This window comes from Carica papaya, chromosome 9, assembly GCF_054855325.1.
Source record: "Carica papaya isolate Zhongbai chromosome 9, ASM5485532v1, whole genome shotgun sequence".
In the NCBI taxonomy this organism is placed as follows: domain Eukaryota; kingdom Viridiplantae; phylum Streptophyta; class Magnoliopsida; order Brassicales; family Caricaceae; genus Carica; species Carica papaya.
This window is the reverse complement of record NC_142317.1, coordinates 17,474,118-17,496,151: the sequence shown is the minus strand read 5'-3', so window position 1 is coordinate 17,496,151 and position 22,034 is coordinate 17,474,118. Positions and strand designations below refer to the sequence as shown.

At 38.1% G+C, this 22,034-nt stretch overlaps 1 protein-coding gene across 2 annotated transcripts in view; it reads right to left on the bottom strand.

The window, feature by feature from the left end:
* Positions 1-22,034, bottom strand: part of DMS11 (Histidine kinase-, DNA gyrase B-, and HSP90-like ATPase family protein) — a 43,015-nt gene that overhangs the window by 10,934 nt on the left and 10,047 nt on the right. For both annotated transcript variants that reach the window (XM_088211091.1, XM_088211090.1), the window contains exons 2-11: positions 16,232-16,599; positions 15,534-15,608; positions 15,380-15,414; positions 14,755-14,833; positions 14,537-14,626; positions 14,380-14,455; positions 13,777-13,855; positions 13,559-13,687; positions 2,115-2,213; positions 1,477-1,578 (exon numbers count right to left, since the gene is read on the bottom strand). In XM_088211091.1, the coding sequence (XP_088067217.1) occupies positions 1,477-1,578; positions 2,115-2,213; positions 13,559-13,687; positions 13,777-13,855; positions 14,380-14,455; positions 14,537-14,626; positions 14,755-14,833; positions 15,380-15,414; positions 15,534-15,608; positions 16,232-16,592 (1,125 nt within the window). In that variant the 5' untranslated portion in view covers positions 16,593-16,599. The remainder of the gene's footprint in view (positions 1-1,476; positions 1,579-2,114; positions 2,214-13,558; positions 13,688-13,776; positions 13,856-14,379; positions 14,456-14,536; positions 14,627-14,754; positions 14,834-15,379; positions 15,415-15,533; positions 15,609-16,231; positions 16,600-22,034) is intronic.

The window sequence follows — 22,034 nt, the reverse complement described above, 5'->3', positions numbered from 1 at the left end:
AATGGTCCGGAATTTGAATGTTATTTTCATTCAAAGTTGTATCCTATTTGTACTGTATTCTTATTTCTATCCCATGAAATCACAATTTGATCTGAACTTAACATTAGTGATTATAAGACTTTCAAGCTTGCTGTAACTGGAATTGAATAATATATTTGATGAAAATTCTGAATGTTGTGAAATCACCCACACTATGCACACAAGATAAAATAAAACAAAAAGAGGAAAAGAAAAAAAGAACTTTGACATAGTCCGTCAATGTGCTTACTCCATAGAGTCACCTGTGTTCACCATATAAAGAGCTGGCTCTTAAAATATGACTGTCCCTATATATAGAGCAAGGGGAAAAAACAATTTTACAAGCTAGCCTAGGCCCAAAGAGTAGTATTATACCACCAAGAGCTCTGCCCCCCCACCTCCCCCCCCCCCCCACCCGACAAACCAGCAAGCAACTGTGCGGAGGCAAAATGGCAATTCATCATCACAGGGAGATAGGGATTTCATGTAAAATTTGAACAGTAAATCCTCATAATATGAGCCACATGTCAACATAGAATTCCTTGTTAAACCGCATAAAAGGCATGAGAATTCATCTCCCAAAGTCAACTTCTCTGGTTTCGATCCGAACTTAACATTAGTGATTATAAGACTTTCAAGCTTGCTGTAATTGGAATTGAATAACATATTTGATAAAAATTGTGAATGTTGTGAAATCACCCACACTATGCACACAAAACAAAATAAAACATACAAAGAGGAAAAGAAAAAAAGAATTTGGACATAGTCCGTCAATGTGCTTACTCCATAGAGCCACCTGTGTTCTCTTAAACTATGGCTTTCCTATATATAGAGAAAAGGGGGGAAAAAAATCAATTTGACAAGCTGCCGTAGGCCCAAAGGGTAGTATTATACCATCAAGCCCCACCCACACCACCCCCACCCCCCCGCCCCCCCAAAAAAAAAAAAAACCAGCAAGCAACTATGCCTAGGCAAAATGGCAATTCATCATCACGGGAAGATAGAGGTTTCATGCAAAATTTGAACAGTACATCCTCTTAATATGAGCCACATGTCAAAGTTGAATTCCTTGTTAAACCACATAAAAGGCATGAGAATTCATCTGCCAAAGCCAACCACTCTGACTTGGAAACTAAGAAAATAGGCCAACCCTCAAAATCTGGAAAAGATTGTGGGTCACAATCTAAAGATACCCTATATAGATTTAAGATTTTTTTTCGGGTATTCTGGTAACTACAAAAGATACCCCAGTTTAGTTGTTTGGTACTAGGTAGATTATCATATGATTATTATACGAATACTAATATATTGATTTGATTATTGATATTCCAAGATCTCTATTTTGGTTCTTTAAAATTTTGTCTTCAAGATCTCTGTCCTACATCACTACATATTCACATGCCATCACACAACTGACATGAAGATAATCAAAATACAGAACTTCTAAGATAGGCTTACACGAAGTGAGTAATGAAAACGATTAGCAATGTGCTGTTCATTAACAGCTCTCCAACCAGGGATCGTCTGGATCTTTTTGGTGTCTCCATCAATACGAATATCCTGCAATGTCAAAGGCACAACAATTTATTTCCGATGACAGGCTAATACTTTCAAAGGAAAAAGAAAACTGGAAGAATTTTTAAAACAATACACAATGCATTGTTCTGGGTGTCCCTTTGCACTTCTCATTTTTAATTTACACAATTAGCTAGTTGATTTTCTCTGTGTCAAATAAACTCTTTTATCAACTTTTTCCATTAACTCAGTACTAAATATAGCAATTTACAGATTCAGGAGAGCATAAGTTCAAGCCTGACCATATGTGACTAAATAAATAACCCTCCTCTTCTTCCAATATTAACTATGAAAGTTAATTATTTCATATGTCCAACTTTTTTAACTATAATTGCATTTCTTATTTTCATTTTCTATTTTTCCCATTTAACAAGAAATATTTATTATTTGCACATCACATGCTTATAAACTTTTCTGTAGGACCTACTTGAGAGAAAAACACAGTGTATGTATTAAGACAGTTATTAAGCAAAGTGGTTCTGATACGGAGACCCAAAAGTAAAATAGAGAGGAATTTCTACCTCAGGATCTGAATTGAAGTCTAACTCTACGTTTCCATCATCGTTGAACCATAAATTGTAGATGACAATTTTGGTACCATGCGGGCCGATGTCGTCAAACTGCCATCAAAATCGCACATGCATATCAAGAAGAATGAAAAAAGAACTTTAATATTGATAGTTTAGTGCATATCAGAATTCCAGTCAGCCCTATTTTCAGCCTCACAACACTTTTCTAAAGTGGGAAAAACAGTAGTAACACAAAGAATCATTCAGTTGTACCCCTTGATAATAAAGGAGATCCTTTAGTAAGACAAAACAAAAACAAAAACTAACTCCACCACCATTAACCCAACAGAAAATTCTACTGGTTCACTTCTCTTCCTTTTTCCTGGGGAAGAGGATGCTATTCTAAGGAAAAGATATAATGCAAGTAACATTGCAGGAAGAATGAACAATTATGAACTCCAAACAGGCTGCAAAGAACTTAAAAGGGAACTAATTTGCTACTTAGGGAAACAATAAAGAAAGAAAAACAGTACATATATCCATTGATAAATAGGCAAATAGAATGATGTGAGGTAAATCCTGAAACTAATATATTAGAAATTTGATATCACAAATCTGCAAAATCTTGTAGTTGTTTACGTAAAGAATCCAAGACTCGTTCTCTCTCTCCATGGTAATATCCAAAGGGGCCAAGGACAAAACTCTCTGGACCTTGAGTTCTAAGGGGTTTTTCTTGGTCAGATCATATTACCTACATTTGACCAAAAAGGGAGAATGTGATTGAGAAGTTCCCACTAAAACTGGTGTGGAAGGCGAATGTGACTCCTAGAGTGCCTTTTTCGTTCAGGAAGCAGTGTGGGAATACATTCTTACATAGGGTAAGTTGACAAGGAGGGGAAAAATTCTGGTGAATGGGTGCTAGTTTGAGCAAAAATGGAGTTGAATGTGCAACCATATCCTCCTTTGTTGTCTGTTTAAATATCATCTATGTTTTTGGTGTATAGCTTATCAGGGGTGAGCTGGGTTATAGTAGGCACAGTAAGGGATGAGCTTTGGACATATAAAAGGCATTCATAGTGATAGTAATCTGTAAGGCTCATCCTTTAAGCTGCCTTTTGGATTATATGGAGAGAGAAAAATAGGAGAACTTTCGAAAGTATAGAATCTAACATTGATAGACTTAAAGATCCATAATTCCAGGCTCCAAGGTTTTTTATCAGGAGTTAACAGCTATATTCTACCGAGGATTTAGTGGTTCTTACATACATTTTACTAGAATTGTAAATGTGTTTGTATACAAGTTGCGCATCTTCGGTGCTCTTTAGATATACTTACCTATTTCTTCCCCAAAAAAAAATAGAATCCAAAATTTGTAAAAGGTTGTTAGCAAATATATGTTTTAAGGATGATATGGCTACAAATGCAAAGTTTAGATAAGTTGATGCAAAGAGTAATTTACAAAACAGATAAACGAGCAAAATAAAGAGGGGAGAGAGAGAGAGAGAGAGAATATTGAGTGCACATAATGAGAAAAGTTTCACGGAGAGAGAGAGAGAGAGAGAATATTGAGTGCACATAATGAGAAAAGTTTCACGTAAACCATCCTATCTAAATTGCCAAATAAAACTGCTAAAAAGTTTATCAACAAGAAAGGAGCCATACCTGTTCTTGAATCCGGTAGTTTTGAAATTCAAAAAGTGGGTGATCAGAACACATCGGATAGGGACCATTTTGAAGTTAATCAAAACGACTCTAAACTTGGTCATTTCGGCCAGATGAGATCTCCGGACTAGCTTTTTAATAACTAAGGAGCACTGAGGAATGAGCCAACAAGAGGGTTTGGAGGGGCCGAAGATATACATGGGCTGAGAAAGACAAGTGAATCATTGGGGATGGGCAAATTGGGCCATCCCAGAGGCCCAATAGCTCAAATAGAAATGATTTACGGGCCAACAAGAAAAAAGGGCTGCTCGGTTTGGGCTTGTTCTAAGATTTCAAAGACAAGGCCAGCTTTTAAAGCAGGCTCGGGCCAGTAACACAATTGGGTTAGCTTGACGACCCAATCTTAGATAAACCATTGAATCTAATGAGGACACTACAAAGGATATGGGGAGTAAAGTGGAAAAGTTAATGTTGAATACGATGGAACGGAAGGTTTCGACACCAGAGAAGGCGAAGGAGAGTTTATAGAGACCATTGGTTGTAATCGAAGGGTGGCAACTGGCGAAGCTGAATAGGTTTTAATCTCTAAGCCATTTCTAGAGGTGGACACGTGCAGGTTCGCGGCGGGTTTGGGGAGGGAACTAGAATTTGTTTCTGAATGTGGTTCAAAGACATAAGAGGGAAGAAATGGTAATTTTTCCAAATTGTATGTGGGAGATAGTCAGACTGCATGGGGTTCCAGTGATAGTAGTATCCGACAGGAATCCCAGGTTCACTTCTCGGTTTTGGAGTAGCTTCCAACAAGCTATGGGAACAAAACTGTCTCTTAGTACTGCCTTCCATCCCCAGACTGATGGACAATCAGAAAGGACAATTCGTACGCTTGAGGATATGCTCCGAGCTTGTGTCCTGGACTCTGGGGACCATTGGGACGACCATCTACCCTTGATAGAGTTTGCCTACAACAACAACTACCAAGCAAGCATCGGCATGGCTCCATATGAGGCGTTATATGGGCACCCGTGCAGATCACCGATTTGTTGGGAGGAAGTGGGCGATAGAAGATTGTTCGGCCCGGAGTTGGTAGAGGAGACCACGTCCAAAATAATTAAAATCAGAAAGAACATTCAGACAACTCAGAGTAGGCAGAAGAGTTATGCAGATACCCGGAGGAGAGACCTAGCGTTTGAGAAAGGCGACCGGGTGTTTCTTAAAATCACTCCTTTCAAGAGAATTAGTAGGTTCGGCAGGAGGGAAAAATTAAACCCCCGATATATTGGACCTTTTGAAATCTTAGACAGGATTGGTACTGCTGCCTACAGACTAGCACTGCCTCCAAAGCTCTCCAGAGTCCACAACGTGTTCCACGTATCCATACTACGTAAGTACAACCCGGACCCTTCTCATGTCTTGGCTCATGAACCGCTTCCACTCCAAGAGGATTTGTCTTATGAAGAAATATCAGTCGGTATCACGGACCGAAAGAGCAAAATACTCCGCAACCAGGAAATATCATTTGTAAAGGTCGTGTGGTAGAACCACACACCCAGGGAGGCTACCTGGGAGCTAGAATCAGAATTTAGAGCCCAGTATCCCTATTTGTTCGACCAAGAGTAAAAGATAAATTTGGGGGACCAAATTTCTTTAAGAGGGGGGAGAGTTGTAACACCCAAGTATTTTTAATTTTATTCTTATTATTTTTATTTTTCTTTTTTTGTATTTGAATTTTTTAGATTTTTATTTAATTTAATTTAATTTAATAAAAATAAAAATAATAATAATAATAAAATTGGGTAAAAATATTATTTGGATTTAATTGAAATTGATTTTGGAAAAAAAGGGTGAAAATTTGGATTCTGGGGGTGTTTTTGAAAAGAAAATCAGAAACTAGGGGTCAAAACGCAATTCAGAAAAGTTGTGCCACGTCAGCAGCCCCAGCCAACCAGGACAGGCCGCGTGGCAAGGAAATGCTGACACGGGATGGGCCACGTGGGCGATCCGCGTGCGCGCGATCGGACGGCCCAGATCCGTTCCCGCATGCACGGACGGCCCAGATCAAACGTGTGCACGGACGGCCGGGCCCAGATTCACGTGTACGGACGGCCAAGATTGCATCGCGATGGACGGCCCAGATTTAATCTCAATTAAATCGCGATCAGATGGTTCATATTTAATCTTGATGGACGGTTGAGATTAAAAGGCAAAGGGTATAAATAACCCCACCCACACCTGACCACAAAACCCTAGCCGCCAGTGCCTCGCTGGAGAAGAAGAACCAGACACCGGAGGAGCCGGCCGCCGCCACCCGCCGCCGGAGAAGTTTCCGACGGCCAATCGAGGTAAATTTTCTCCCCCTGGCTCGTTTTTCGATGCTGAGTACGCCTATGGCCAAACCAGAGCCAAACCACCGGCCAAACAGCCGGAAAACCCAGCCGAAGTCTGGCGACGCCGCCGCAACTCCCCTCTATTTTTGCCTCCGATGAGGCCCTTCTCGGCCTCCGTTCGATGCAAATTTTATACCACTGTGATTACCGTTTTTTTCTCTACAGGTTGATCGGAGCCAAACATCAAAATGCGACTCACGCCGGAGGAGCCGCCGCACCCGAGAGCATCGCCGCCGGTAAGTCTCGATTTTTCGTGATTTTTTGGCCCACCGAGGGCCCTATGGTTATTTTTTTGCAGAGACCAATGCAAGTTTGGCCGAAAACGGCCAACCCGAGGCGGATCGCCGCTGCAGGCGGGGAGGCGCCGTCGCTGGAGCACGGCGGAGCCGCCGTGCCGGAATTTCGATATTGGCCGAAAGGGGCCCTAGGTCTGATTTGGAATTTTTGTTGGGACACGTGCAGGTACCGGTAGTGCGTTTCAGTTTTCCGGAAAAAATTTAGGGAAATTAGGGACAGCCCGTAAGCGCACTGTAGAGTCGGTTTCAGACCCCGAAACAAGTAAGGACCCCTCACCCTATTTCCTATCACGGTATTAAAGCTTAATAAATAATTAAACAGTATTTTGAGACTTTATAGATGTATAATTGATTGAGGTTGCCAATGGAGCCCGAGTCTGATACAGTATTGCTCTGTTGTTGTTTAATCTAATTTTCAATATTAAATGCAGTATGATGTTTGATGTAATTATGTTATGATCTCGTATGCATGAATCATGATTTCTTTTATTATGGTAAACCCGATACTGTATTGTCTTGTTTGGTGTCAATTACTGGTTTACATGTTGTGTATGATTGGATGATTGAGATTAAGGAAAAAGGCAGAAAGGTTATGTGAATTAATAAGTAGAAAATGTGGACAGCCTGACTAGATATCTTGAGAGATGGTGGACGGACCGGGTCCGTAGGGAACCCTATCGAGAACGCGGTCTCTCATATCGGACGGGGTATGGAGACCTTATGTGTTTTGGCGCCCATACCGGATGGGATATGGGGACGGCCCGTTTCACCCTCATACCGGACGGGGTATTGAGGTTCATGGTTTTGGCGCCCATACCGGACGGGGTATGGGGACGGCCCTGGAATCAAGTTGTAATGTTAATGGTTCACGGGCAGCGGGGACCCACTATGAATCCCCATGGATACTAGTAGGCTGGTAAAAGAGGAAAATATGTTGTTTAATGATTGAAATGCAAAGGCGTGGTAAGTGTTATGTTATACAATTTCTATGATTTCATGATGATGATAATGTTATTGCTTTCATATGTTGTTTTCATGAATCTCACCGAGGTAAGTGGACAGTAAAGGTTTTTTATGTTGATAAACGAGTTTGTTATAAATTATGCTCCATTGGTCATTTTACTTTCTACCCACCTTTACTTCCGTGGCAGTGAGATAGTGTGATATTTTTACTGAGTTGGTGTAGCTCATTCCTTATTTAACCATTTCAGATCAGGAAGACGTTGTTCTCAAGCCCGTTCCGCAAGAAGACGGCGAAAGGGACGCCTAAAGACTTCATAGTTATATTTATAGTTCTTATTTTGAGTATCTCTTTTAGTTAGTTTGTTCTTTCATGTTTTAAGTACGTTTTGGTTATTGTGTAAGGGATGTAAATCAAAATTTTTATTACGTTTCCGCATTTGAGATTTTTAATACATACATTTTATTTAAATTTCCGATGCCGTTACATTAAGTGAGTTGATACGAGGTGTCGCTTGATGATGGAAGACAAAGCTATGGAGTTGTTCCGTGAGATTGACAGGAGAAAACAAGAGAAGGAGAGGGAGGGAGAGACTTAAGAAAAAAGGGAAGGAAAGATTGGGGTATGAGGGGTCTAGCAAGTTACGGAGATTGATATCGACAATCAATTATGACAGTGCAAGAAAGGGTGAGAGAAGGGGAGAGGGAAGCAGTCAAGCACTTCAATCAATGGTTGGTCAGATCATTTCATTGAATGTAAGGGGAATTAATGATTATAAGAGAGGGATTATCAAAGGATGCATGAGTAGATGGAATCTAGAAGTAATTTGTTTGCAAGAAAACAAAATGGAAGCTATTAGTGAGAGGTTTGTTAGAAACCTTTGAAAGACTGAGGTGGGTTGAAGGGAGTTTACTGCCCTAGGGTGCATCAGGGGGCATTCTTCTTCTTTGGTGGGAGGGCTAATGGACTATGATGATGTACTAGTGGTTAATTGCATTATTTCTTGTCTCTTTAAGGACCACAGAAATGGGTTATGTTGAACTTTTACCAATATTTATAATAAAGGCGAAAGGTGGGAACGTAGAATCTTATGGGAGGATTTAGAAGCTTGTAAGGACAAGTAGGATTGTCCTTGGGTGGTTGGAAAAGATTTTAACATAGTACTTCATAGAAGTGAGAAAGCAAGGGGCCTCTTTTCTCGCAGCTGCTTTGAGGAGTTCAAGGACATCATGGATAGGCTTGGACTAATGAATCTATAATTGGTGGATGGTATGTGGACTTAATCCAATTAAAGGAGCAATCAGGTATATTCTAAAATTGATAGATTTCTAGTGTCAATTAATTGTCAGGTACAAGTAACGAATCTATCACAAAAACATAATCACATAATCATCTTCGATCACTTCCAATATGCTTGGAGGCGGATGGCATCAAGTGGGGCCCATACCCATTCAGATTTGATGATAAACTATTAAAAATTGAAGATTTTTGAGATAAGGTAAAGGTTCAGGCATAAGCAACTGATCCAGGTGGGAAGGCAAGTTCAGTGTAGCGCAAAGGCTAAACTTCATTAAATCTAAAATCAAGAAATGGTGTAGGAAGGAGGGGATCATACATGAAATGGAGACGAAGCTATTACTTGAGGCATTGAGGAGATTGATAGAAGAGAAGGAGAAGGGGTCTCAACTACTACTAATACTGCTCAGAGAGAATCCTTAAAGATTGAGGTAACGACCAGAATCTAGATGGAGGAGATGTCTGGGAGACAAAAGTCTAAAGCCCGTTGGATGTGGAAGGGGGATCAAAATACCAAGTTCTTTCATTGTTTGGCCAATCATCACAGGAGAAACAACTATGTGGAGTCTTTGGTGATCGGTAGTAGTGTGGTAGAAAGCAATGAACAGTTAAGGAGAGAGACTAGTGACTATTTTTCCAAGCTCGATGAGGAAGAGTATGACTGAAGACCAAAATTGGATGGCACCAATTTTTAGGGTCCTAGATGAGTCTAGCAAACTTGGATTGAAAAGAGGCTTTTCTAAAGAACAAATTCTTAAGGGGTTAACAGCATGCAAAAGAAACAAGGCACCAAGTTCGGGTGGCTTTAACATAAGATTCCTATAGCAGTTTTGACACTTGATGAAGACGAATATCACAGAGGTATTTCAAGAATTACATGAAGCTGGGTCTTTTATAAAGTCTCTTAATTCTTCCGTTCTAGTACTTAATGCTAAAATTGGAGAAGCACACAATATTAAGAACTCCAAGCCTATAAGTCTTGTTAGGTGCATTTACGAGTTGATTGCTAAGATCCTAGTGAGGAATGGTCAAGATCATGGACAAACTGATTGGAGAGACTGGGTGGTCCCTAAGAATGGCATCAAGATCTTATGGTAAAAATTTGTGGAAAAAGATAAGGACAAGACGGAAAAAGTTCGAAGCGTGAACTAGATGGAAGATTGGAATAGAGTCAAATTTTGAGAAGATCAATAAATGGAAGTAGTCACCCTCAAGGATCAATATGCTCAGATCTTTGCCATAACTCAACAAAAATGGGTAAAGATCTGCGACTTTTTACACGGAATTTGAAGGGGAGGAAAAGGAGCGGCAAGTTTTGGTTTCGAGAAACCTAAATAATTGGGGAATAGGCAATTAGGTGGACATGTTAAGCACCTTTTCTTTAATAATGTTGAATAGTAATAACAATAGTCCTCAGTGGAGCCTTACTAAGAATGGATAATTCACGGTCAAATCTTTCAACAAGCAGTTGTTGACGTGTGATGGTAATGGTGTTAGAATTCTGTACAGACAAATTTGGGAGCTAAGAGTTCCTCCACGAGTATTATTTTTTGCGTGGCAGGCTAACAGAGAATGTATCTTAACAATAGACAAGTTGAGGAGAAGGGAAAATTTTTAGTGAATGTAAGAGGGCTGAGGAGACTTATAACCATGTACTATTATGGTGTCCAATGGTATACAAGTTGTGGACTATGGTTTATAGGCTGTTAGACATCAGTTGGGTGATGGTAGAATCGGTGAGAGATGAGATTTGGGCATGGAGGGGCATCAAGAGCAAGAGTAAACATGCAGATTTGATACTGTTCACAATCTTTTGGGCAGTGCGAAAAGAGCGGAAGAAAAAGACTTATGATGGGGTGAATGATGTGAATGGGTTTGATGTTCTTAAGAACAGAAGATTCTAAATTCTTAATTTTTTGATATTGGGTAATTCTCCATAGTCGACGGAGAATTTAGGGGACCTAATTGATAAGTTGATAGATTTATAAATTCTTTTATACATGGGTTGGCACTTCGTTAGTGTCCATATTTATGTACCACATTATACTATTTATTTCAAGGACAAAAAAAATATAAATCATGTGAGACCACCTTCCTATGTCTTACAAAGATGAGGACTGCTGAATAAAGGACCACTTGTTTTTACTGAACTCATGCAACTTTTATTGTTCACAACTTTTATTATTTACAATGTCAATTGTTAGCAATTTTTATCATTCACAATGGTTGTAGAAGCCTATTACTATAAAAGAGCTTCTGGTTGAAGCAGTAAAATCTTTGGTTAGAAGTGCTGTTTTTTTTCTGAAACACTTTGGTTAGAAGTGCTTTTAATGTTAGCATAGAGAACTTATCAAGTTTAAAATTACAACATGAATACACGAACAAATAAATAACTTGTTTATATTTTTAATGGTAATAATTTATAATGTGGAATATAAAGACAGTACCTTATAATCTAAGATGATGATAAACCAAAACAGACAACAAAAATACAGCCAGCAACCAGGCTTTCTGATCATGCAAGTTGGAGCAAGAACCTGGTCATACAACCAGGGAGCACTAGTTCAGACACAAGGTAGCCACAATATAGGGAAGAAAATCCACATTGGTGCACTACTAGCAAATCTGGTAAGCCAATTTGGACAATTTGGCTGGCCGTTCTGACCATCTGGCCAGTCTAAATTCCAATCAGGTTGGTGGCTGGCTTTTTATAGTTGTGCCAATGGTGGTGGACAGTGGTTAAATTATGATAGTAGTCATGGCTTCAGTTTCTTGGGATTCTAAAAAATACCTTCACGTGAGTTGCCTGCTTGTTTGGCTGGTAAGTTAAGTTGACAAGCAACCTAGCTTGCTGCTCTGACCATGTAGTCAATGGCAAATCCAATTAGATTGGTGGTTGGCTTCCTATAGTTGTGTTAGTGGTAGTGGCCAATGCCTCAATGATGATGACAGTCACAGTTTTGGGTTCTCGAGATTTTAAAAAATATGTTGTTCCCTTAAGTTGCTTGCTTGGTCGACTACTACCCTGAAGTAATTACGCTCCTAACCAGAAGCCTAAACAAACTGATCCTTAACACGGAAACTTTAATGCTTTATTTGAATGAATTTTATGGTGATTCATTAATGTATGGTATTGTATGGTAATGGTATAATATGGTAATGACAAAATTATATAGCATGTTTGAGAAGATTGTGTATTAATATATGATAATGCCGATTGTTTTTGATTGAATTGATAAGATGGTATGATTGAATGTTCAGTCAAATTATCAATCTGTTTATGTTATGTAATATTAAATAGAAAAAAAGAAAAAAAAAAATCCATTTAACTTGTAATTCAATCATTTAACTTACAAAATTATTCAAACTATAATTTTTAATAAATTTTTTTATTAAAATAACAAAAAAAAAATTATTATGAGAAATAAAAATTTAATTTTTTGATAATAAATATAAAAAATTACTTTAAAACCACAACTTTTTTCTTTCTTTATTTCTCTTTTCTTTCTTTTATTTTTCTTTATTTAATTATATATATACACACAAATATATATATATATATATATGTATATATATAATTAATTATAACTACAATTCTTAAAACTACAATTTTTATAACTACAATGTATATATATGTACTTTAAAACTACAGTTTTTTTTTCTTTCTTTTATACATATATATGTATATGTATATATATATATATATGTAACAGAAAAAGGAAAGAGAGGAGAGAGTGAGAAGAGAGAGACGCAACTGTGAGACGAAGAGAGAGGGAGGCCAAGTGGCATTGACGGCCGAAAGCGGAGAGTCGCACGGTGCTGCATGACACAGCAACCACGTGAAGGGGACAGAAGAAATGGAAGGAGATGCGATGGAAGAGGAAATGAAAGAGAGGTCGCAAGGAGAGAGAGAAGAGACGGTCGAATAGAAAGGAAAAAAGAAGAATAAGAAGAAGAAAAAGAGATGAAATAAGAAGAAAAAGTAGAGGGTATAAATGGAATTAATAAAATATGATGAGGGTATAAATGGAAAAAAAATATATTACCATAAAAAATCACCGATTTGATGGTTTGTAGAATTTGCCAAAATGAGAGTTTTAAGTATCATGAAAGACCACTCAATAAACAATACCATTTGTTTGGAAGTGAATACAAACAAGACAAAACCATGGCAGTACCATACCAATACATTAATTACCTATGCAAACAAAGCGTAAGTGATGGTCCTCAAACAAAAATGGATTCCTGGTAGATAACATTTGTAGTTCAATTACCAAATTCTATATACAAATGTTCCTAATTAGGCACAAAATCCATTCAAGACCAAGGATTATGTTTTGCTAATTTTATTTTCAGTGCCAGTGTGCATGGGCAGTTTTAGTATGGTTACTGCAGCACAGTTTGAGGTTTGAATTTGTAATTTGGATCTGTTACTCTCATGGTCATAGTTATGATCAAGACAGTGGTTATTGTTCCTATGTTGAAGAGCATAAAAAGGCCATCTGGCTTGAGAATAAAATCTGGACACGAAGTTACTTGAATAATTTGAACTCTTGGAGATCTTTGGGCTCTCTCCAACGCACCCAAGCTCTTCAGACAAGATCAGAAAAACTAGAAACTTTCTGGTCCTTTATTTTCTGATTCCAGTTTAGAGAACCAATAACTAGATCAGGACACTGGGATCTAACATTATATAGAAGTCTAAAGTAATCAAAATGGAGTCTGTAAAAAAAGAAATATAACGGTTAAAATAAAAGCTTCTAACAATCAATCTTATTGGCCTATGGTTTACCATCATGAAGACCACTAGCATGCCAGAGGGGAAAAAGAATATGACCAAGAAATATATCAGTTTACCTGCTTCAAAAGCTCTGCTTCTGTTGAATATGGAGACCACTGCAACAAAATGGAAATATTAGACATAAAATGGTCCTTACCATGCAATATTTCCAATTTGCCAGTTGAGGTGTTATACTCATATCCCACCTGCAATGAACACAAAACCTTGTGGTTGGACTTATATAAGGAGCACAACAACATGAGAGATAAAGTGTGAGAGAGAGAGAGAAACCCACCATAGGTACTACTATCCTGTTGTGCCCTGTTCGCATCAAGAATGTATAAGACAGGAGACCAATGCTTTGTTTCAATATCCTATTCATAGTATAAACTAATGAGGATATCAGAAGTTTGATAGCAACAGAAATGGGTGAAAATGATATCTTCCATATGTTATTTTGAATCATTCATATTGCAAAAGAAAAAAAAAAAGACAATATACAAGAAAAGAAAAAAAATTGATGATTAAAAAGAAAACACGAGCAAGCAACACAAATACAATTATAAAAAAGTTTAAAGTGTACAACTAAACCTAGATGTTTTGGTGCTAATGATGTTAGGGCAGACTTAGATGACTTATCCCTTGCCAATGACTGATATTTCATTTAACATGTTATAAGATAATGCAATGAAGTTCCTGCAGATTTCTTATGGAGTAGGTTAAAAGTTTACCCATGGTCAAAAACTTGTTTCCTTTCGTTCTTTCCGGATAGAATAAAAGCTTGTAAATACTAAATAGTAAGAAACCAATTTCTAAACTTAACACATAGACACATGCAATTAGCATAGATAAAGTTGAAGATACAAGGTACTGCAGGATTTAGCCATCCAATTCAGACCTGTTATCCAAGTGGCGGCTGAAGACAACAACATCTGCCCCAAGTCTCATAGAACTAGTCTTGAAGCCATTTCCATCTAGAAGACCACAACTAAGTTAATTAATATGGAAAGATATGAGCAAAAAAGATTTCCAGAAAAAACAAACAAGAGATCTACATTGTCCAATTGCTGATTCTGATCTTTTATCTGAAAATCCAAAACTCATGCAATGCTGCACTGCTTCAGGGTCCATTCCACCACCGTCATCTAGCATGGACAGATTTTGATTCTTGGGAGTTAAATAACATTCCTCCATTTTGGATTTGAAATTTTGCAGCAAAGGACTCCGACAACATTAAAAAGAAGTCTTCATCTCATGATCAAAAAGAAGTTACCTTGAATCAGCAATGCTGGAGTTCCATCCCTTGGATTTGAGATTTTATCTACAACGACAAAAGTGGCACCATTTTGGATCTATACAACAGGAAAGGTAGGTATGAAGAAGAAAAAATGTATAAGTCAAAATACGGTAGCTTAAAACCAAAGCTGGAAACATTTTTTTAAGTAAAAGCTGGAAACATTTTAACATCATCTCACTGACATTTAAGATGCAGATCCTTGAAAGTGTGGCAATGAAAAAAATCAAGCAGGGTGAGATGATTGCACCGAATAATAAATTTATCATTTGCATGCTGCAATATTTGCTTTAAAATGAAATGTGTCATGGAACAAGAAAACAGCTAAATTTAGGTGATCAAATTATTCTCAGGCAACAAAGATTGAAGAGAAGCCTATAATTTTATAAGCTTCTAGCACTCTAGAGGGTAGCCAATTGCAAAAGCTAAAAATGCTTGATTCTCATAGCCTTTAGACTATGTTTTCAAATTTTGAAATTTCTTTACAATCATTCAGCTCATTTGGAAACTAAGCTGCAGCTTAGTCATGGTCCAGCATTAACCAAGAATTAGGTTTTTAAGTAATAAAGAAAAAAAAAACATGAACAGTTCAAGCTGAAATCACCTCATCAACAGCATTGTCAAGCAGCTCCGCTATAGCTGTAAGGAGCAACAAATGTTAGACATTCTAAATTTACGTAAAAAAAATCATAACTAATAGGATAATTGACCTCAAGGAATGAAAACTGGAACAAAAGAAGAAGATTAACAAGACATACCACCAAAGGCCCATTTATGTGAAGTAGCATTTGAATGAAGGAACATAGGGTGTACATGAAGATAATTCTTTCCATCTGTCAACCACCCAAAAAAAAAAAGAATGGCATCAATAATTATCAATCATCCACAATCTTGGATAAAGAGATTTATCTGAATGGCGTGTGGCTGTTTATCATAAGAAGACCGAGCAAGAAAAACTGCCTGCTCATGGGGTTCAAAATGTCAAGCATAAACATGGAGCAAGAAAAACTGACTGTAAATATATTGATACATTCAGCATTTTTTCTGAAGGAAGCCAATGGCTTAAGATTAAATTGTGAAGCAGGGGAAGCAGAAAAGCTGATGGAAGCTTTAGGAACCGGGGGAGGGGGGGGGCTCATTAAGTTAAAAATGGCAGTGCCTAACACTTGGAGCTCTTCATCGTTAGAGCATGATCTGTTTTGTGCTTCCCAGGTGGACTGGATATTGAATCCATTGATGGAGCCAGTACATTCTCTTTCGAAGGGGAAATGGCTTATGGTTAAATTGTGGAGGGGAAGCAGGAATAGCTATGGAAGCTTTTCGAGCCAGGAGAGCCATGGTCCTCCCTGCTCCCGTGAATGAAGAAATAGTAATGAAAAACCCTTAAGAAATCTCTCTTTCTCTTTTCCTGGACAACTAGATGGATAATAAGAGAATATGATCAATACTTTCATACTTTGAAAGGAAACACTAGTGCTCAGCCCATCGCTGTAGTCCCCTGCTTTCCAGAATTGTCGACAAAGCGGAGCTGGACATATTGACGATGAAGAAACACCAGTATCATCCACTGGTGACTGCACTTGCTCTAATACACTGGTGCTACTTTGAGAGGTACTCAAAGCATTTGAACTCCGATTATCTTCTGAATCTTGCGCTCTTACTCCAACTCTGGACTTTTGATGGTCAGCTAATTGGCTTCTTTGGTGTTCTTTTTGAATTCTGCTACCAACAAGACCTTGCTCTAATTTCACACGTTTCAGGTCCACCCGACCAAGTTCGTCATCAGTAGTCAAACTCACATTTTTCATACAATTCATCTTCCACCTGTAACAGAAGGCAAAACAGAGAACAATAAATAATGATAGTAAAGAAAAAAATACAGAGAAGCCATAAACAGAATATGTGAATAGCCAATCAAGATTACAGAAACTAAAACAGAAGGACATCAGTCAGTTCTGAAGAAAGTAATCCCCTCTGAAAAGAATAAATAATTAACTGAATACAAGAGAAAACAAAAATATTAAAGACTAAACATTGTGTAAGCATAACTAAATAATAATTTTCTAACTATTCATGTGCAAGAATTTCTTCAGTACTTATCATCCTTATAAAAAGGATCAAACTACTCATTGGTGGATTTTTTTTATGAAAAAAGAAGCACTATTAGAGAAAGAAGAAAAAAGGTACAAATGCAAGAATCCTTCAAATTCTGAGCCAAAAAAAGAAGAAAAACATCCCTTGTTCTTAACTGATCACATCATATCGTTATATGGCCAAATCTGGAGTATGTCATTCACCCTGACACATTGCTAATCATCACAATGTTGCCTATCACGAGTATTACAGCCTTGAGTATCAGTAATGTAGTTTTGATAAAGTTAAAGGTTTAATATGGTAGTCTTTTATAAATTAAGGGTGAAATTAATGAAACAAAACTAACCACACACAAAGATCACATGTGGCTCTATGTAAACAACTTTTCATCTGACAATTAAAAGCTATCACCGTACTGGAGGCAGGACTTATCACCAAAATGCATTGGTCTCAAAAGAAAAGTTTTGGTCAAAATAATAGAAAACATGAAGATGTGAGACGCATGCCTTGTAGTGTACAGAGAGTGCTGAGACGGTGTTAGTGAGGGATGTAAGACGCATCCCCTGTTGTTTTTTATGTCTGAGGCCAAGCGGGAAGGTGAAAAGTCAGTGATGGGGATGGACAGAGAGGGCCTAGACAATGAGGCAGAGGCCGGAAATGTAGATGCATTGGCTTTCGTGAGGGATGTAAGACGCATCCCCTGTTGTTTTTTTTGTCTGAGGCCAAGCGGGAAGGTGAAAAGTCAGTGATGGGGATGGACAGAGAGGGCCTAGACAATGAGGCAGAGACCGGAAATGTAGATGCATTGGCTTTCGTGGTGGTTGAAGAAAAAAATGAAGATGGGGTGTTCGGGAAAGAGAGTCGACAGAATGCTGGAAGTGTGGGGGAGGAGGAATTGTGTGGTGACAGTTAGATGAACAACTCTCTTTGAATGATGCAAAATATCCAGAGAATTAGTAAAATGGTGGGGGTTTCATTTGAAAGGGTTGAAATAATGGAGATTTGTGCTGAAATTGAGAAGAGAAGAATGGCAAAGCAGAAAGGGTGAGATTGTGATTAGAAGAGAGAAGATGAGAACAGGGGAGGGGGGATCTAGGGCGCCGAAGAAATTGCAGTCCTCAATCAAATATGATGATAAGAGGAAGTGCAGCAGGAGTAGGGATGTTTGTGAGGAAAATAGGAAATGATAGGAAAAATTATTTTATGGAATGTGAGGGGGATTGATGATAGAAAGAAAAGATAGGTGACTATGGGCTGCATGAACAGATGGAATCCAAATGTGTGTTGCCTTCAGGAAACCAAAATGGAGGTGTTGGGGGGGAGGGAGGTCAAAAGTTTGTGGAAAATGAGAGAGATTGAATGCCATTGTCTTCCAGTGAAAGGGGTTGAGGTTTGTATTGTGGTGATTTGGAGAGCGGACGGTATTACCTGCAGAGAGGTGATTAGGGAAGGGTAGGGTAGGGAAGGGTAAATGGATTCTTGGGGAAGACTTCAATATGGTTTTTGAGGTGTACGGAGAGATCTGTGAGCACTTCTTAGTAGTTGCATGTAGGAATTTAGGAGGACACTTGATCATGTGGGGCTGATGGACTTACTTTAATTGGGGGGTGAAGGGGGGAATGAACATGGACTAATCAGAGCAATCCTCCAGCCTATTCAAGGATAGACCGGTTTTTTATTTTTAGCAATTGTTTTCTTGCATTTTCAAATATTTGCCAGAAGGTGTTACAGAGGCCAATCTCATACTATTTCCCTATCTGTTTCATGTCTGATGGCATTCAATGGGTTCCAATTCCATTCAATTGGACAAAAAATGACTAAAGATGAAGGTTTCAGGAGTATAATGGAGAGAGTTAGGAGGGAGATGGAGGTGAGGGGGAAAGCGAGTTATGGAGTGGCTAAAAAACTTATCATGTTGAAAGCTACCATAAAAAACTGGGCGAACGAGAAGAAGGAAAAGGAGGAAGAGGGTACTAATAAGCTCTTGGAAGAATTAGAGAGGTTAGACAACATGGAGGGGAATGGGGAATCTCAAGAGAGGAAGGGGAAAGGAGGTAGATGGTGAGGTTAGAGCTGGCAAATATGTTGTGTAGGGAGGAAATTTCTTGGAGACATAAGGTGATAGAGAAATGGTTGCAGGAGGGGGACAGAAATACTAGGTACTTTCACAACTTAGCAGCTGTAGAAGTAAATGTAATTATGTGGATGAACTGTTGGTTGAGAACATTACTATTTCGGGCAATGATAGAATGAGGGAGAAATGCCAAGAGTTTTTCCAGGGATTATATAAGGAAGAGTTTGAAAGGACACCAAAGTTTGATGGCTTGCAATTCAGAAATCTCAGCTTGGTGAGCAGAGACAATCTTGAGAAAGAAATTTTTGAGGAGAACTTGAACAGCCTTAGAAGTTGTCATGGTGATAAAGTGTCGGGGCCAAAAGGTTTCAATATGAGATTCTTGCAAGACTTCTGACGAATTATTAAAAGTGATTTAATGAAGGTCTTCAAGGATCTTTATGACTAAGATAAGTTTGTGAAGTCTTTGAATACAACTTTTCTTGTGTTAATTGAGAAGGTGGAAGGAGCAAAAAACATCAAAGGCTTTAGGCCTATCAGTCTTGTGGGATACATCTACAACCTTATATCTAAAGTGCTCGCCAGAAGATTGTCTTTGGTTTTATGAGAGATGATTGGTGAGAGTCAGCATACTTTTGTGGGGAAGACAAATATTTGATGTTGTCATGGTGGCTAGTGAAATGGTGGATGAGATGGTGGGGACTAACAAAAATAGGATTCTTTGAAAGTTGGACATAGAGAAGGCATACGACCATGTCAACTAGGATTTTGTTGATTATATGTTGGGCAGGCTAGGTTTTGGAAGTAAATGGAGGGGATGGATGAAGGCGTGCATTGCTATTACTTTGTTTGCGGTGATAGTTAATGGTGGGCATTCTTCTTTTTTCACTGCATCTAGGGGTTTAAGGCATGGTGACCCATTATCTCCTCTATTGTTCATCATTGTATGGAGGTATTGAATGGACTATTAGAGAAAGCTAGAGAAATGGGGTTGTTGAAGGGGATGATGGTGGGAAAATGTGATACGCAGCAAGAGATATCGCACTTATTTTTTGCTGATGACACTCTGATTTTCTGTCAACCTGATGAAAGGATGATTTTGAACCTTAGATGTGTCATCTTGTATTTTCAGGCTGTTTCTAGATTGAACATTAAGTTGAATAAATCAGAACTGGTGAAACTCGAGGATAGGAGTGATGGGGACAAACTTGCTGCAATTTTAACTTATAATATATGGTCTATGGTGTATAGTCTTCTGGGTATCAACTGGGTGATAGCAGATAATGTTAGAGCTGAACTGTGAGAGTGAGGTGGGATCTGTAAAAAATTAAAAATTGTAAACTTTATTTCTCTTACTATTTGCTGAGTAATTTGGAAAGAGAGAAACATAGAGCGTTTGAGGAGCATGTGAGAGATATGACCAATATTAAAGACAGGTGGATTAACGTTCTTGGGGCTCTTTCGTTGGGTTATGATATTTACGGGCGGGATTATTTTGGGAAGATTTTGATGTTCTAACTGAGATAAAAATATTTTTTATATGGGTGGCACCCCCTTGGTGCAGTATACTAATACTAATTCCTTTTATCTAAAAAAAAATGCCTCATAGTGTATGCTAATTAACTAGGTCCTCATTTTACACCCATTTACTTGTGTTCTAACTAAGTGCAAGCATGTGAAGGTGGCAGCAGTTCCTAAACAAAGTCAACTTTCTTGAAATATTCAAAATATCCTATAACTTTAAATTGAATATGCATTTTTTTTTAAATACAAATTAATTATGCATTCTCAACAACACCAAACTTCAGTTCTCATCCCTACTATGTAAAACTAAACCAAGAACAGACCATATTATTTTGAAAATCTTCTTTCATCAGCTAGTCATCTAACAGACTTCACTGATTATTTCATGCGCTATACTTGAACATGTGTTTTTCACTTAGGCAGCCCACAAAAATTTAGTCACAGGATGGTTATTGATTCAGAACAAAAATATCCTAAAGTGGACATATTTCTATAATAAAATATACTTATAATTGTATCTGCTTCAATTATTTAGATATTTATCTTATTTAAGAACTAGTACCTACATGGTAAAGTTTATAATTTCCTATTTGGTTAGGATCTTCTTTAGTTATTTTCTATTACAGATTATTCTAATCGATTAACTTATTTTCCTATTTTGTAGAATTCCTAAAACAAACTCAAAAATTCATGTTTGATTATAATTTGATACATATAAATAGTATACCCTAGCTTAATTATTAGGTAGACTATTTATAACTATTATTGAAATATTGAGTTCTTGATTTGATTATAAGATCCCAGATCTCCAATTTTAGTTCTTAAAAAATTTTCGCAAAAGTTTTTGCTCAAACTCTTTTTATCCGACATCAGTTCGTCATAGCTTAAATTTGATTCATCAAGTTGCTTGAATTTATGTATCCCAATCTCCCAAAGCACAACCTATTGCAATAGAAAGTCCTAAATCCTAAATCAGCTGCCAAATGTCAAAAATAAATAAGAGAGAGAGAACACCACAGTGCAACGTGATCTATGACCACTGCCAAAAGGTTGATTATTCATTCTGCTAACTTTAGAGGGCTCCACCCAAGTCTTCCACCAAGTTTCAGTTGTCACCATTACCGGAAACCACAACACTCTCCGCTTAAATTGTTGGAGCCGCTGCTTTGCCAGAAACCACCCCTCCTGACTGCAACAAGTGACACTAACACTAGATCCAAAAACCAAGGTTTCCAATTGAGCTACCCACCAAGGACCATCATCATAAGGTCAACCTGTAGATCAAGGACTTTGAAGCCTTTTGTTGACTGGCTTAAAACCAATTTGATTTAATCAAATTTGAGTCATTGTAAGTGAGGCTAGGAAGGTGGAGGGACTGTGACTAAGCAATTAACAGAAAGAGGTTTAGTGTTTCAATTGCTTTTTGGGAGGAGGGAGTCAACTGGCTGATGGAGGTTTTGAAGGAATTTTTCTGGGTGAACGGCGAGCATTTCTGGGGATGCAACAAAAAAAGAAAGAGCCATGAGTTATTGGTGGCCTTAGGGAGAAACAGAGGAGGTAAGTTCCT